General features: G+C 36.9%; 2 protein-coding genes across 2 annotated transcripts in view; one reads left to right on the forward strand and one right to left on the reverse strand.

The window, feature by feature from the left end:
- The window catches only part of LOC123747182 (uncharacterized), a 64,241-nt gene extending 53,245 nt beyond the window's left edge, over positions 1-10,996 (forward strand). Inside the window, exon 3 of the mRNA XM_069313957.1 lies at positions 6,293-10,996. Within this exon, the coding sequence (XP_069170058.1) occupies positions 6,293-9,605 (3,313 nt within the window). The 3' untranslated portion in view covers positions 9,606-10,996. The remainder of the gene's footprint in view (positions 1-6,292) is intronic.
- Positions 10,997-16,135: 5,139 nt separating this feature from the next.
- LOC138357338 (piggyBac transposable element-derived protein 4-like) lies at positions 16,136-16,954 on the reverse strand. The gene has a single exon (XM_069314018.1). The coding sequence runs from the start codon at positions 16,952-16,954 to the stop codon at positions 16,136-16,138; it is 819 nt and encodes a 272-aa protein (XP_069170119.1).
- Between the last annotated feature and the right edge of the window lie 413 nt (positions 16,955-17,367).

The raw sequence follows: 17,367 nt of genomic DNA on the forward strand, positions 1-17,367 counted from the left end.
TGTGTGGAGTGAGTGTATGTTTATCATGTTTAGGGATTTAAGCAAAAGGGCTGTGTGTTTTCAGAAAAAGAGTTTGTTATAGTTGTGATAATAGATTTTTGCTGAGTGATGATGAGCCTGATGTAATTTGCAGTGACTGAACCCCATCCACAGATACTGTATGATATGGATAAATTAGCGAGTAGTATAATGAGAGGAGAGCATAGGAACATAATATCTGATTTTAGAGAAAATACCAACCATTTTTAAGACTTTTTTGGCTATGTGTTGTATGTGGGTGCTGAAGTTGAGTCTCTTGTCTATGTATAGACCAAGGAACTTTCCATCATTTTTATTGTTAATCTTAACATTGTCTATCTGGAGTTAATTTGGTTTGATGATTTACAGTTGCACCTTGGTTTTTTAATTTAATCCATTCCCAGAGACTGCTAGTAAACCAAAAATTCACAACCCGAAAGAAATTTTCGAAAGAAATTTTCCCCATAAGAAATAATATAAACTGAATTAATCCGTTCCACACACCTAAAAATATTAACTTCAAAATACATGTTATACAGAATACTATTCATATTTTTCATACACAAAATAATCATGTATAAATATAAACTATAAATAAAATAAGTGAACATTTAACTGTACTTTACCTTTACTGAGGACGGGGGAGCCGGTCGGCCAAGCAGACAGCATGCTGGACTTGTGATCCTGTGGTCCTGGGTTCAATCCCAGGCGCCGGCGAGAAACAATGGGCAGAGTTTCTTTCACCCTATGCCCCTGTTACCTAGCAGTAAAATAGGTACCTGGGTGTTAGTCAGCTGTCACGGGCTGCTTCCTGGGGGTGGAGGCTTGGTCGAGGACCGGGCCGTGGGGACACTAAAAGCCCCGAAATCATCTCAAGATAACCTCTCAAGAAGGACTCTTGTTGGTGTATGAAGAGGGTGAGGAGGAGGGAGGAGATGGGGAGACCATCTCCTGCTCGCCTTAACCCCTGGGAGGCACTTGCAGTTATAGCCTACAACACGCCCATGTGCAAGAAATAGTTTTATTTTCATTGCATAAAATTGTTCATTTGTGTTCCTTGATCACGGAAAAATAATAAAAAAAATCGTAGATGACATATTTTGGCCGCAGTAGGGTGAGGAAGTCTGGCAAAATTGGGAGTTTGCCCTGAGAGGTCTTGCTACTGGGGTAAAGAGCCTCACCCTGGGCAGTTCATGGTTAGGGTATATACTGTACATGCTAGTTTATATAACATGGTGTAGTCACCCTTTGTAGCCATATTGTTTATAGGCTGTATTCAGTGTTTAAATAAATAAACATTTAAACAAACAAACATTTATTTATTTAGACTCGATATTGTGGTTTGACACAATAAGCGTCTCACGATTGTCTCCTCCACCCATGCTGTCAGGCGGGAGTTGCCACAAAAATATTATTACCTAATTATTAGCAAGGTAAATCAGGCAAATCTGGTAAAAATCAATCAGGTAATATTACCTGATTGATTTTTTCTCTTTTTTTTTTGCAGTAATATTATTCAATAGTGTGTAGTGTGATATATTTATATAATAAAATGTGTAAACCATTGTTATACTGTACTCAAAAGTATGGTGTGCACATTATCAATTCAATTATTATGATCATAAAAACAATAAAAAAATAGTTTTGCTGTTATTACACTCTATACACACATTATATATAAGTATATGCATGTTTTTTCACTATAGCAAACCACTAAGTTGGTATGGTGAGTCTAGTCCAGACAATAACAGGTTGCCAAACAGGGTCAGCAGATGCACTCACCTCTCCCTCCCTCCCTCACCAAGAATGCTCCTCACACCATGCTTCGCACATCCACAAGAAGTTGACATAATAGCACTAGAGATCTGCCATGAGGATGATAAACTAATGATCATAAATGCATATAGTCCACTGCCAAGCAGCACATGGTCAAAGGAGGAGCTAGATAGTAAACGAGAAGGTCTTATAACAATAATGAGAGAGATCATAGCGGGAGCGGATAATGATAGTTTACGACTGATGATAGTCGGCGACTTCAACTTGAAATCCATAGACTTGGAAGTATATGAAGCTAAAATACAGTGGTACCTCGGAATGCGAGTGTCCCTGTATGCGAGTTTTTCGGAATACGAGCAGGATTTCCTCGGAAAATATGTCTCGGAACGCGAAGGTTACCTCGGGACGCGAGTTTGTTGATACGCGTTCAGGCCGACCTAGCGCGTGGTGGTACGGCGATCGTCGCCCCTCCACCCCTCAGTTTACCATTGTCTCGCGCCCAGTGACTATCCCTCCTGAATTCTTCACTAGGATTTACAGTTTTATGTCGGTTTTTTGGCCATTTGAGCATAAAAGTTGTTATTATATATCTCGCCATGGGTCTCAAAAAAGCCATTGATAGGGTTCAACCTAAGAAAATAGCTGTGAGTAGAGGCAGTAGAGGATGTCCCTTCTTGATTAAGAAAATGTGTGAAGTATGGGAAGAACTGCAAAGTTCTGTTGAAAAAACTCACCCAGATAAAGCTGTAGCAGGCTGTTGCATTGACCTTTTTAATGACAATGTGATGTCTTACTACAGAAAAGTGTTAAAATGTAGGGAAAAACAAGTGTCATTAGACAGATTCTTAGTAAGGCAAACAAGTCCTAGTGGTATGCAGGCAAAATGTGCCAGAGTGTGCTCACCAGTGAAGTCCTCACTGCCTGATGTGATAATGGAAGGGGAATCCCCTTCCAAACAGTAACTCCTCTTCTCCTCCCCCCTCCTCACCATCTTCCATACGCCTACAGCATTCAACAGCAAGGTAAGTAATAACTTGAACATAGTTTTGTAGGTTTATTTAGATGAATTAGGTATAAAAATTTAGTTTGATGTGGGGTTTTTGGGGTAGTCAGGAACGGATTAATTCATTTCCCATTATTTCTTATGGGGAAATTAGCTTCGGAATACGAGTTTTCGGAATACGAGGCGTCTCCAGGAACGAATTAAACTCTTAAACTGAGGTATGCCTGTAGAAGATTTTTGGACCTGTAAATTTGTAGACCTCATCCTGGAAACATTCTTGTATCAACATGGTAAACAAGCTACGAGGATGAGGGAAGGGGACGTTCCCTCCATGCTAGATTTTATATTTACCAGGAAGGAGGAAGAAATATTTGACATTCAGTACCTTTCTCCCTTGGGTAAAAGTGACCATGTCTTTTTGGGAATAAAGTATGCAATGTGTTATAATCTGGAAGAAAATATGAAGGTTGATGCTATTGAAAAACCTGACTTTAGGAGAGGACATTATGGCAACCTTAGAAAATTTTTTAGTGAGTATAATTGGACAGACTTGTTGCTAGGCAAGGAAGTGAATGAGATGTATGTCAAGTTTTGTGAAATATATGATAAATGCACAAAAAAATTTATACCAAAACAGAGATGCAGAACTAGGAAACAGGATTGGTTCATCAGAAATTGCGAGAGAGCCAAAGACCAAAAGACACAAAAATGGAATCAATACAGGAAGAGGCCAAACCCCCAAACATACCAGCGATACAAAGATGCAAGAAACAACTACACGGCAGTGAGGAGAGAGGCAGAAAGAAATTTTGAAAAACGGATTGCAGACAAATGTAAAACAGAACCAGGTCTATTCTATAAATTCATAAACAACAAATTGCAGGTAAAGGATAGTATTCAGAGGTTGAAAATGGGAAATAGATTCACGGAAAATGAAAAGGAAATGTGTGAAACATTAAACGAAAAGTTCCAAAGTGTGTTTGTACAAAATGAAATCTTCAGGGAACCAGATACAATAAGAATTCCAGAGAACAACATAGAGCACATAGAGGTGTCTAGAGACGAAGTGGAAAAAATGCTCAAGGAGATAAATAAGAACAAAGCAGTTGGTCCAGATGGAGTTTCACCATGGGTTCTGAGAGAATGTGCACCTGAGCTCAGCATTCCACTTCAACTGATTTTTCAGGCATCCCAGTTTACAGGAGTTGTAGCTGATGTGTGGAAAAAGGCTAACATAATTCCAATCTACAAAAGTGGAAGCAGGGAAGACCCCCTTAATTATAGACTGGTATCATTGACAAGTGTAATAGTCAAAATATTGGAAAAAATAATTAAAACTAAATGAGTAGAACACCTGGAGAGAAATGATATAATATCAGACAGACAGTATGGTTTTCAATCTGGAAGATCCTGTGTATCAAATTTACTCAGTTTCTATGACCGAGCAAAAGAGATATTACAGGAAAGAGATGGTTGGGTTAACTGCATCTATCTGGACCTAAAAATGGCTTTTGACAGAGTTCCACATAAGAGGTTGTTCTGGAAACTGGAAAATATTGGAGGGGTGACAGGTAAGCTTCTAACATGGATGAAAAATTTTCTGACTGATAGAAAAATGAGGGCAATGATCAGAGGCAATGTATCAGACCGGAGAAATATCACAAGTGGAGTACCACAGGGTTCAGTTCTTGCACCAGTGATGTTTATTGTCTACATAAATGATCTACCAGTTGGTATACAGAATTATATGAACATGTTTGCTGATGATGCTAAGATGATAGGAAGGATAAGAAACTTAGATGATTGTCATGTCATGCCCTTGAAGATGACCTGGACAAAATAAGTATATGGAACACCACTTGGCAAATGGAATTTAATGTTAATAAATGCGATGTTATGGAATGTGGAATAGGAGAACATAGACCTCACACAACCTATGTATTATGTGAGAAATCTTTAAAGAATTCTGATAAAGAAAGAGATCTAGGGGTGGTTCTAGATAGAAAACTATCACCTGAGGACCACATAAAGAATATTGTGCGAGGAGCTTATGCCACGCTTTCTAATTTCAGATTTGCTTTTAAATACATGGATGGCGATATACTAAAGAAATTGTTCACGACTTGTTAGGCCAAAGCTAGAATATGCAGCGGTTGTGTGGTGCCCATATCTTAAGAAGCACATCAACAAACTGGAAAAGGTGCAAAGACATGCTACTAATGAACAAATGTAATGATATGCTGCTAAGTGGCTCCCAGAACTGAAGGGCAAGAGCTACGATGAGAGGTTAGAGGCATTAAATATGCCAAAACTAGAAAACAGAAGAAAAAGAGTTGATATGATCACTACATACAAAATAGTAACAGGAATTGATAAAATCGATAGGGAAGATTTGCTGAGACCTGGAACTTTAAGAACAAGAGGTCATAGATTTAAACTAGCTAAACACAGATGCCGAAGAAATATAAGAAAATTCACTTTCCCAAACTGAGTGGTAGACGGTTGGAACAAGTTAGGTGAGAAGGTGGTGGAGGCCAAGACCGTCAGTAGTTTCAAAGCGTTATATGACAGAGTGCTGGGAAGACGGGACACCACGAGCATTGCTCTCATCCTGTAATTACACTTAGGTAATTACATGATTACACCAGTTGATTGACAGTTGAGAGGCGGGACCAAAGAGCCAGAGCTCAATCCCCGCAAACACAACTAGGTGAGTACAACTTGGTGAGTACATCGCTAATTCTCACCACAATGCTGGTATTATCAGAATCCTGGTCACTAAATCCTGTAAATGAATAATTTTCCCACACGTTTATTTTGTAAAGGAACATGAAGTCGTTTGAAGATTCTTAGATGAACGAAACAATGGCAGTGTGCTGTGGCTAGTACTGTGAACTTCTTGAACAACATTGAGTTCACTGATATCTGAGTGAAGGCGTTATCACAGTCAGGCTCTTCTGTAATACCTATCATGGCTAAATAATACCAGTTACAAATATATATTGACATTTTTAGGCAATGCTGTTGTCTCAAGCTGAATAGCAAAGCTGTTAGCTCTTGCTGCATATGTCAGCCTTGGTTGCTCAGTCAGTATTGAGGCTCTCACACCCGGGAATGTTGCCCACGATTTTTTTTTAAATGGTGTCTGTTTACAAGAGCCTTGAAGAAGGTAATGTGAACCCTGTGTAGCCACAGGACTTTTAAATCTTGCATGGTAGACCCAACCATACATGGTTGTGGTGCACCGTCCTGTAATAGTTACTCACCCCAGCTATATATATATATATATATTGTGCTCTTTAAGGGTTAAACATAACGCTTTCCTCACCTCTGAGAACCCCAGATTCTGGTCCTGTTGGTTTGGTAGACCTTTGAAAGTCATTATATGCCTGACTGTTGACTGTGTCTAATGAATCAGAGCCTTTAGCTCTGTGAACCCATTGATGGTTCTGTACAAAAAGTCGATTCTCATTACATTTAACACTTTTTTTTTAGAATTCCTGAGAGTGAAGTGGCATTCATTCAAGATCAAGATAAAGATCAAGTCGGCATTGGATGGACCTATGATAAAGCTCAGCAAGTGTTTTTATCTTGTGAAAATACAAACAATTTTAAGATATGCTCTCCTATAATTTGCTTTGAAATTTTAAAAAAGGACTTGATAAATCATTTAGTGGAAAACTCTCGTGTTTTCTCAGGAACAGCATGGGCTAATGATAACAAGCAGATGAAAACTGGCAATGTAATACCTGCGAAGGGAAATAAAATAATTGAGAATGAAGGTAACATTCCAGCTCATAATCAGGAATACATTCTCAGTTCTGCTAATTTTAAGTATCATGTTGATATGGTCATCCATTCTCCATATGAATTAGGAGAAAATTTGTTGGCAGATTTGACAAAATATCTTTACTCAATGGTTGATAGCAACACTGTAAGTTATGTTTCAAATAAGTTATGGATCATTGATGTTGATACTGTTATATACAATCCAGGAAACATTAGGAGATTTAATTCCATTGAACATGCTTTACAAGCATTTTGTCACCCAGTGGATGACTCTGAAGTGTGCAAGCACCCCTTTTCTACGTACTTGATCAAATCTGTTCCGTTCACTTCCATGGGTTCTTATGCTTCTGTTCTTAAAGGTTCCAAGAGTGAAAGTAAAGAGATCAACTTCACACTTGTTCCAAAAACACATCAAGATCAAACTCATAGAAATCTTACCATTGAAACAAAGAATCAAGTTATCAGGAGTGAAAATATATCTAAGTGTGAAGAAAATCAAGTAAATGACAAGAAAGATTGTAAAATGCAAGAAGATACAAATTCCTGGTTTAGAAGGGATTCAAAAAATGTTTGTATTGAAAATGTACAAACATATAATAGCAGCAAGTGCTATTACAAGTTTGTGACGGAAAGGAAAGAAAAAGGGGAAGAAAATTTTGAGAAAAAAGGGAAGAAAATTTCATTAACTGGTGAACTTCAGGAGTTAGTCAATGAAAGAAAATTACAAAAAGATATTCAACTGTCTGAGGTCCATGTCAGCCAATATGCAAGTAGATTACCCAAAGATACTATTTATAAATCAAAAATGGCCATCGACAATGCAAAATACTCTGCTATATCCATTGGATCGGATAGAAAAGGTGATAAGTATATTAAAGGAAACATTGGCTTTGACAATGATCTGCATTATAAAAGTAGAGTTCCAAAAACCATGTACATTGTTCAAACACAGAACATATGTTTTGAAGATAATGCTCCTAAAGACTATGAAGAGTTTATAACAATGAAAGCTCAAGAATCTCCAGTCCAAACATTACATAATACAAAGGTTTCTGAACACAAATTGCAGGATAGTAAAGTTTTAGATACCCTCTTTTTTGAAAGGGAAATAGACATTTGTGGTAGTGGTGATTCTGAAATAAATTTGGACAAAACGGTGGTAAAAAGTGATACACAAAAATATGGCTCATTCGAATTTCATCAGAATGATAATGGGAATGAGGTTGAAAAAAATTTTTGCTACCCTATTTCCCACATAACAAAACAGGTCCAGGATTCACATTCTCAAAGTGACTGCTCCAGTTCTGGCTCGAAAAAACGTATATATAATTCAGACCTTAAAAATGAATCTAGATTGTCAGTTAATGAAATATGTAACTCAAAAACTGTCAAGTCAAAGGAAAACATTTCAGATAATTCTAATATATCCAAAGATAAATTTCAAGGACATTTTGAACTCGGTAATAATGAAGATAAAGAAGATTTCAGTCTCACTTTAGGTTACCTTAAGCCTGAAGAAGAGGTTTTGGATGAATGTGGAATGATGAGGAAGTACTATGGAGTTCGTTCAGAAATTAAACAGAAAACCATAATTATTCTTGGGGCTTCAGGAAGTGGAAAGACAACACTGGTGAACTTTGTTGCTAATTATTTTAAAGGTGTTAAAAGTGCTGATGGTGAATTAGTACATGTAGTTAGAAACTCTAATGATGTACGATCATACACAACATCAATTACTGCATATACATTTTGTTTTGGAGAGCATGATACTCCAATAACGATTATAGACACTCCAGGACTGAATGACTCTTCCGGGGCAGAAGTGCGAGATCATGTCCAGTCACTCAAAACCTTCTTGGCAAATGCTGCTTCACAAAATTATGAGATCCATGCCATTGGTTTTGTAGCACAAGCTCATTTGGTACGTCTAACATCATCAGAACGTCTTGTTATGGATTATGTGTCCACTCTGTTTGGTCAAGGTATTGAAAATCACTTCTTCACATTTGTTACATTTGCTGACAACCAGGAGACTCCCCCAGTTGTGGAGGCCATGCGAAGTTATGGCATGAAATGTAATACTTTTTTTAAGTTTAATAATTCGCCTCTAAGTAACAATAAAACAGATGAAATTGATGATCTGGATAGAGTTTATTGGAGAATTGGAAACAAGAGCTGGAAAAAATTTATGAAATCTCTTCATAATCTACCAGCTCTACCAGTCATCACTTTAAAAACCTTGCAGAATGAAGTATTTACATCAACTGTAGTTGAATCTGCTGAGAGAGCACTGAGAGCTGAATTAAAGATATTCATCAATTATTGTAATGAAGGTAAATGTATGACTAAAGAGGAACTTCACTCACGTGATAAAGTTTGGGAGTTGGCATCAATTGTTCACCACCTTAGATCTAATCAGATGTCCAACTCTATGAGTACTGAATGCATTTTAATGAGTTTTGCCGAAGAAGTTTGCAAAGAACATGGTACTCTTAGTAAAAGTGACATCAGGCTTCTTTTTCTTGCTCCCTCTAGAAAATTACTAAATGCTGGAATTGGAGTCATACAGAGCATTGCACCTTTATACAAGCATGCCATTAAAAATATAATTGAACAGAGACAGCTCTATTCAAAGACAACTCCAAATATTATTTTCTGTAATTTCTGTGAAAGCAATCACGCATTGGAAAGAGTACAGCTCCCAGCAAGAAGATTATTTTCTTTTTTTGGATCAAATCCAATGGACATTACTTACAGGTGTGTAAAATGTCCATGTGATGGAGATGCTCATGGTGAAAGTCCAGAGGATGATTCCACAGAATGTTTAACTAACAATCTTGACTTGAATAAGTTGCTTGAACACACTAGACTCTGTTTAACTGATATAGCAACAAAATTTTCCATTCAGGGATATTTTATAAATATAGATGATTACTTGCAGTATATTAACAACGTTACAAATTATGAGTTTGATAATTTCATTAATGATCTTTTGCAAATGACACTGAAAGGAATGTAACTTAAATTATAAAGTATATGACCAAACTATTTTTTAATAAAAATTTGAGGATGTGATTATAAGTAATGGTGTTCTTGGGGATTGCAATGAATCTTTACGTGTAGAATGTGTCACAAAGGGGCTGCATATGTGATCCATTTGTCTTAAAAAATAGGCTTGTTAAATATTGTGTTATCAGATTTTGATTTTGTTTTCAAATTCTGTTTTTGAAATTTTGATCCAATCTGTGTACTTGATGCTCAATACTGTTATTGGTACAAAGTGGTTATATAGTCTGTATTCATGACCTATAAATATTGGTACAATGTACTGTATAATGCTACAAAATAGGATGATATTTAATACTGTATAACAATCTATTTGGTTTTATTTACTACAGAAAATATCAAGTGATATTTGACAAGTACTATAATTTGATTTTGTAAAGTTTTGTGTTAGCCAGAAATGGTATTATCTGACTTCTTAGTTTAAACAGGAATTACCTGATGGCCACTATCTCCCTAGTGGCCCCCCCAAAAAAAGACAAAGACTGAAAGCCAGCATAACTCATCCTCCTGTTTAGATAGTACCTTTTGTAGCTATGTGCACCATTGTACAACCTGTACAGAATATTGATGTAATGGACAATTAGATAGTAGAATTTGGTATTACTGTATTCACTTCATAGAGTCTGAGAAAATAAAGTTAAAACCAAACTTTAATACTCCCAGGTGTAGTACAACAAATATATTGACAGTAATATATTAGGCCTCATATAGCATGTATTAGCCTAGGATGGTTGGTTAGATTTTATTAGCAACATGGATATGAAACCTTTTCTGATGTGTCAAAATTGATTAGTACCAAATTCTACTTTCTAATTGTCCAGTACATCAATATATGTATGTTGGTGTACATCTTTACTTAAAGTTCCATCTCAACAAGACGATGGGCTTGCCAGCAGCTGTTATTACATAAATTGTGTACAGTACTTTCTAATTCAAAATAATAATATTGAATAACAATTTTATTGCTTTTTATTACTAATATATTCTTTGTTAGTATTTTTAGTATTTCAATTATTAATTTGTATTGTTATCATTTATATTACTGCTACTATGTTATCTGAGTTATCCAGTGCAAGCAACTGCCAACTGTTGCTCTCTTATAAAAATCAGTAAGACACATGCAGATTACTTGGTCAAATGTTTCGTTTGTTCCTTTAAAAGTCAAAATTACTACCTCATATGGATGAGAAGGAATGAGACGTTGAAACAAATCATCAAAGACATATGGTGACACATGACTGCTTCATAAGGATGAGAAGGTTTCAAAGCATCAGATGTCATATGAGGATTATTATGTATTTTTATTAAGGTGATAATGCATAATTAAACTATTTTAAACTTGAACAGGTATTTAAATGTTTCCTAACTTATTAGCATAACATGTACAAAGTTTATTTTGTTGAAGACAAAATCAAGAGGATCGTGTAAAAGGAGAATTGCAAGCAAGTTGCCAAAATCAAGTAGGTCTTTAGACCTACTATTTAAAACTATTACAAATTATAATGGCACACAACAACCCTTCTAACTTTATCCCATGGACTATAAATAAGACCGTTTATGCTTTATGTTTATCGTTGGTCTGGAATGCGAACAATTATGTAAATTAGATAATCAATGCAATGATGACCATAGTTTACAATTTGTTCATTTGATGTATCACGCTATTGTGATTTCTATGTGTATAGACAGTAGTTTACATTTATTCAATAGTAATTACTATTAGCACAAGTTTATTATTTCAGTACTGTACAATTCTTAAATACATGTGTCGCCTTGTAAAATTTATAGTGTAGAGGATATTGAAATGTAAGTTGAAAAAACTTGAAGAAACAACTTTATAATGTATCACTTAAGAATTTTTTGGACCTTCAAAATCCCTGTCAGTATCAACTAACATGATGGATTATCAAGTAAATCAGTTTATTTTAAAGTAAATCAAAGATTATTTTTAAGTTGAAATGGTACCGAGTAGAAATTTGTGCAGCATCCATCATCTGAATTAATGCATATTAATTTAATGTTCTTTTGATGATTAGATAATTGTGGATATCCCCAAATTCTCATAGTTTGTCAAATGTTTGTCAATATTTTTGGTAAGAAAATGCTGCCCACTATGCAGTTTCCACTCTAATGTAGAATAAGCAATGGAGCTTATGTGATCATTCTTGTGATCATTTATGTGATCATTGTGTGATCAGTGATCATTCTTTTGCCAAATTGCTAAATATAGGACATTCATTCACTACTATGCTCTTACACTATACAACAGATGCTGTTGCTCTAAATTTATTTTTCTATCTTTGCTCTGTCTCTAACATGTAATTGTGTAATAATATGACATAATTTTAGTTCTAAAATTATAAATATATGCTAATTATTTCCAGCCAAATGTAAAATAAAAGCAAACACATTCACCAAAAAGTACACCACCAGTTGATATGCATCTCTCCTCCTCCAACAGAAGTAATATATTGTTCTCGTACTGTTTTTTTATAAGATTTTACATACTATATACATTTATCTCATTATTAACCTGTGGTCTTTACCCCTGTTTATACAAGACGACGCTCTGATGTGTGAGAATAAATAAATTTAAAAACTTTTTCCTTCTAATAATGTTAAATGTATTACCTGACTATGAGGAAAAGAAATTGTATGTGACTTTTACCATGATGAAGCCACAAAGTCTCATGATGACATCACGGTTCAAGAGCATTTATGGGGCAATCACCCCATTGTCACCCCAGGCCATGCATGGGGACAGGAGTTGCAGTGAAAATATTTTTACATATTTATTTCAATGTTTCCGATTTGTCTTTTCCTTGTTTTTTGCAGTCATATTTTTCAATAGTGTGTCATTTGAGAAATTTATATAATAAAATGTCGAACATCAGAATGCTCAAATATATTTGTGTCACTAGTATGTGCACCATATTATATTCTTAGAACAATAAAAGATACTGTTTTTGCTGTTATTACACTGTTCACACACTATATTACACATACTTCCACATACTTATCCTACTAAGTACTGTAGATACCTGTAACTGCAGGTATCTACATTTTCATTTATTTATTTATTTTAATTTATTTATTTATATAGAAGAGGATATGTTGGGTTTATGAGAGTACAGAGCATTGATTTTTTATATTCTTGCAAAGCCCCTAACACACACAGCATTGTTTTGGGCACCATTACAAACTACTAAGTAGTTCTGGTTAGTGTAATAATCTCATAACCAGTTATCAGAGTTCAGCCTTGCCCCAGCATATTTTGCATGAGGTAACCACACCCATGGGACATACAGTGGAACCTGGGTACTCAAACGGCTCGAAACTCAAAAATTTGGCACACGACCGCTTTGTTCACATAACGAACAAGTCAGTTATGTACTGCTTATAACGTACAAGTCAGTATGCAAAATAAGGGACCTAGTCTGTGGAACTCACTCCCTAGTGAATTGAAGAGCTGTCAAACTCTTGCCTCATTTAAAAACAAAACCAAAAAGTACCTAATTGTAGTTTCCTACACTGAGCTTTAAATTTGCTCTGTATCTAGTGTTACCCAATCTCCCAATCTTTATGTACTTAACCCAAACAACTTTATCATTGTGTTCATTGCTGTCTTCTTTTATGTGCTAGCCATATGCTGTATTGTGCCTACTAATTTTTGTTAAACTACCATTCAAGCTGTCATTGCAATCAATCTGAGTGTGCAGTCAATCTATGTGCTTTAATATACCTACAATTTTCTCTCATCTTTTTTTTTCTTGCTTTGTAACTGTTATCATTTTTTATAAATTTTGCAAGTATTTACCTACTTAAAATTTTCTTAGATTAAGGACCTGCCCGAAACGCTGTGCGTACTAGTGGCTTTACAAGATTGTAATTACTATGCTATGTATCCTCACAATCCCAATGTACCTTCATGTATATATATATATAAATAAATAAATAAATAAAAAGTAGCATTGTTCAGTGCACTACCCCACTAAATTTCTCAGTAAACTTTCTCATGTTTTCTTGGCTATTTCTTTATATTCCAAGCTTAAATAGAGACACCTTGGTGCCTAAGAAAGTTAGTGATAAAAGAAAAAAAAAATTTAGAACCATAATAGAGATGTAAAAAGAACTCATAGCAAAATATAAAATTTGTGTCAACATGTCTGTTCTTGCTTCTGCAAGATTTAGTATGCCTAAATAACATTCTCTAATAAAAGAAATGTGTGTGCAAAATTGGGGGGAGAGCAAAGTTTTCTTGAACAATATCACCCTGACAAAGCTGTGGCATCTCGTATTATAAATATGTTGAATGGCAATGCTGTCTCACTTCAGATAAGTTTTAACACATTCGCTGCCCCGGTGGGCGACCTGTCGCACACACCTCAAGTTAGACCGAGCGTTGCACGTGAACTCAACACCACACAAAAATCTTTACACTCTTTTTTCAGCTTTCTGATCTCAGTTTCTGTACTATGTCGTTCAATTTGGTATCAAATTGTTCACAATAGAATGCTCTAAAGGAATGTGTGCATATAAGAACATATAAGTCACTTTTCTATACTTTAGACCCACCGTGCACTGCAAGGTTGGCCATGCGTTGCCGAGAGCTCACCATCACACACTAATATGTATACTCTTATAAGCTTTCTGTCCTCAATTTTCGTGCTACGTCGTGTATGTTGAAACCTGTTGAAAGGCAAAGCTATGTCTCACTTCAGAAACATTTTAAAAACAGGCAAAAATAATTATCACTGGGACAAGTTTCTTGTAAGGAAAGCATCGAGCGAGTCTCGAGAGGGAAATAGACAGAAAAGAGAAAGAAGCCCAGAAGCGCAATTACCTGACGTTTTTATAGTAGAGGATGTCCCTGCCGAACAATAACATCTGTCTTCTTTTTCCTCACCACCTTCCACATACTTATCCTACTAAGTACTGATAAAGTGAGAATGAATTTGCATTTATTTCATCTACTTTTTGTATTTATATGTACATTTTTGTGGTTTGGAATGGATTAATCCAATTTACATTATTCCTTATATATTCCTTATCATTTCAAGAACAATGATGCACTGGGCAGTCAATAATGTTATTTGTATTACAGAATGTGTTGAACATATGTGTGCATATAAATATTTGTGTCACTAATATGCTCACAATAATATATTTTTTAAACAATGAAATGTGTAGTTTTTGCTGTTATTACACTGTATACACAAGTTATTTATAACTACAGTTTTAGTCCCATTAGTGAATCACTAAGTAGTTTTGGTAATCTCATAATCCAAGCACAGCACAGCGCCATATATATTTGCCTTGAGTGCAAAGGGTTGTGCACGATAGGGGAAATAGATTGGATTTGTTGCCGTGTGCACTCATGTGCACAGGTTCTTAACTGCTTTTGCATGCAGTTAGGACAATGGTGTCTACTATCAGTGAATAGGTGAAGACATAAGCATTCCAATGATACTACTGTATCCATTATATGTTATTTGTGAAAGATGCTAGAATTGTCAGAAGATATGAGTATGTGCAGTAAAGCTTATGGAGGAGTCCAGAGGTAGTTTGGTGCATTGGAGAAAGATATGTCACATCGCTTCTCTCTCCTGGGACTGCCTGGGGGTATGCGGGGCAGGTCAGCCTACCAAGTGCGAAGTCACATATACTGTCTTCTACCAGTTTTAGGAAGTTCCATTACCCATATGCTACACAAGAATTGTTCAGTGATTGGCTTACTATGAGAGCTGTCATCTCATTGGTTTAGGCATCTTGGCCTGCTATACAAAGGAACCTGCCCACCAGCTATGCTGTTGAGGCTGTACTCACCTAATTCTACTCACAAAGTTGTGCTTTCGAGGGTTGAGCTTCGGCTCTTTGGTCCTGTCTCTTTAACTGTCAGTCAACTGTGTTTGCCATTTCATGCCATGAGTCCATGTTATATTGACAACCCTTAACCCTTCAACTGCTCGGCTTCCATATACTGTATGACACCCCCCCAGTGTGCAGGAAATAAATTCTCTGGAAAAAATTATTTTTATTTTTGAAAGTGTCAAAAACCCTTCCCTGAGTATGGGTATAGTAACGGAAAGTTAAAATTGTACTTACTTTGGCTGCTATGGAGTCAGTAAGTTGGTGCGTGACGTCATCATTCCCCGTACGCCCGTGGCATAAGCTCCCAGGGCCAGTAGGGCACCCGAGGTGGGATGCACGCGCTGCTGCGAATATATCTTTGTTCAATTTTTGCGCACAGTTTCATTTACATTTGATCAGTTCTTACGTGCCAATCCTATGTATAATGAACACGTACACTATATTATGGGAGTAGAACATCCGTACTGTCCGTAGACACTGTGTTACGTGCATCACAAAAGTGTTCACTTATCCTGCACATATTTCCAATGTATCATGCTAATATATTTATATTTATAGTCTATATACACACTATACAGTATCACACACTATATACACACACTATAAACACACTCAGTACTCCGCGAATGTGTGATATGCAGCAAAACAGCCAGTGGGGCAGAGTAGCACCTTGCACTCCACGCACCAGGTGCTGATGCATCTTCCCTTTTGTTCTCTGCGGGTAGTGTTCTTGCATACTATACACGTACGTTTACCCTTCTCCCGTGATGCAGTGCCTGGCATATACTCGAGCACGTGTACTCCGAAGTTCTCGTTACCCCTCAGTCTGTCTGGTGCTCCGTGTGGCATTGTTGCTTGCACCCCGCGCAGTGTAATGGAGCCCTCCTTGCCACACTTTACAAGCAGCTGTGACACAACACCTGCACTGAACGTACGTATTGACGGTTTCCTGCCAGATTTTACCAGGTACATATTGAAGCAGTTGAGCACAGCAACATCTATTAGGTGAAAGAAGAACTTTTTCATCCATTTCACAGACTTGCGCACGTACTGCACTCCACCAAGCATCATGTCACATTTATCGACGAGGAGCATGTTCACACTGTAGTCTATGACACAGTTCGGTTTATACATGAGGAAGCGCGTCTGAAAGTGGACTTTGCCACTGTCCAACATGGCACCGGTGTGGATCGTAGTCAGCATATTCACCTCACGTCTGTCCTTCCACCGCACTGACAGCATATTGTCACACTTGCACAGCTGGCAATCACCCACTGCTATACCAATACCGAACACTGGCATTTCCTTCCTGTGGGCCTTCACAGTGCCATATACGCCGGTGTTGTGGGCAAGGAGGTATCTGGTCAACAAGGGGCTGGAGTAAGAGTTGTCGGTGCACAGTACATGCCCCTTGTTCAGCAACGGTTCCATCAGGGTTTTTTACAACACTGCCAGAGAACCCATGTTCATCGTGAGCTGGTATGTCGACATCGGTACCAGAATACAATATCATGTCCAAGACCATACCAGTCTTACAATCGCACAGCACGAAAAACTTCAGTCCAAAACGGTGCTGCTTTGATGGAATGTACTTCTTGAATGCCAGTCGCCCCTTGAACAGTACTAGTGATTCGTCAATAACCACATTCTGTCCAGGTACAAAATAATCCGTGAACTTCCCTCTCATGTCACTGAACACCGTCCGTACCTTCCAGTCTGTCGTTTCTGTCCTCATTTGCATTATTCTAGAAATGCAGGCACCTGTGAATCAAGAGGAACCTATCACGCGACATACTGGTTGAACACGGGCAGTGGAACTAGGCTGTCCTTGCTCCAATAATTCT

This window comes from Procambarus clarkii, chromosome 77 (assembly GCF_040958095.1).
Source record: "Procambarus clarkii isolate CNS0578487 chromosome 77, FALCON_Pclarkii_2.0, whole genome shotgun sequence".
NCBI classification, from domain to species: domain Eukaryota; kingdom Metazoa; phylum Arthropoda; class Malacostraca; order Decapoda; family Cambaridae; genus Procambarus; species Procambarus clarkii.

Coding starts and splice junctions, on each gene's coding strand:
- LOC138357338 (XM_069314018.1), bottom strand. CDS start 16,954: ATGGAACCGTTGCTGAACAAGGGGCATGTACTGTGCACCGACAACTCT.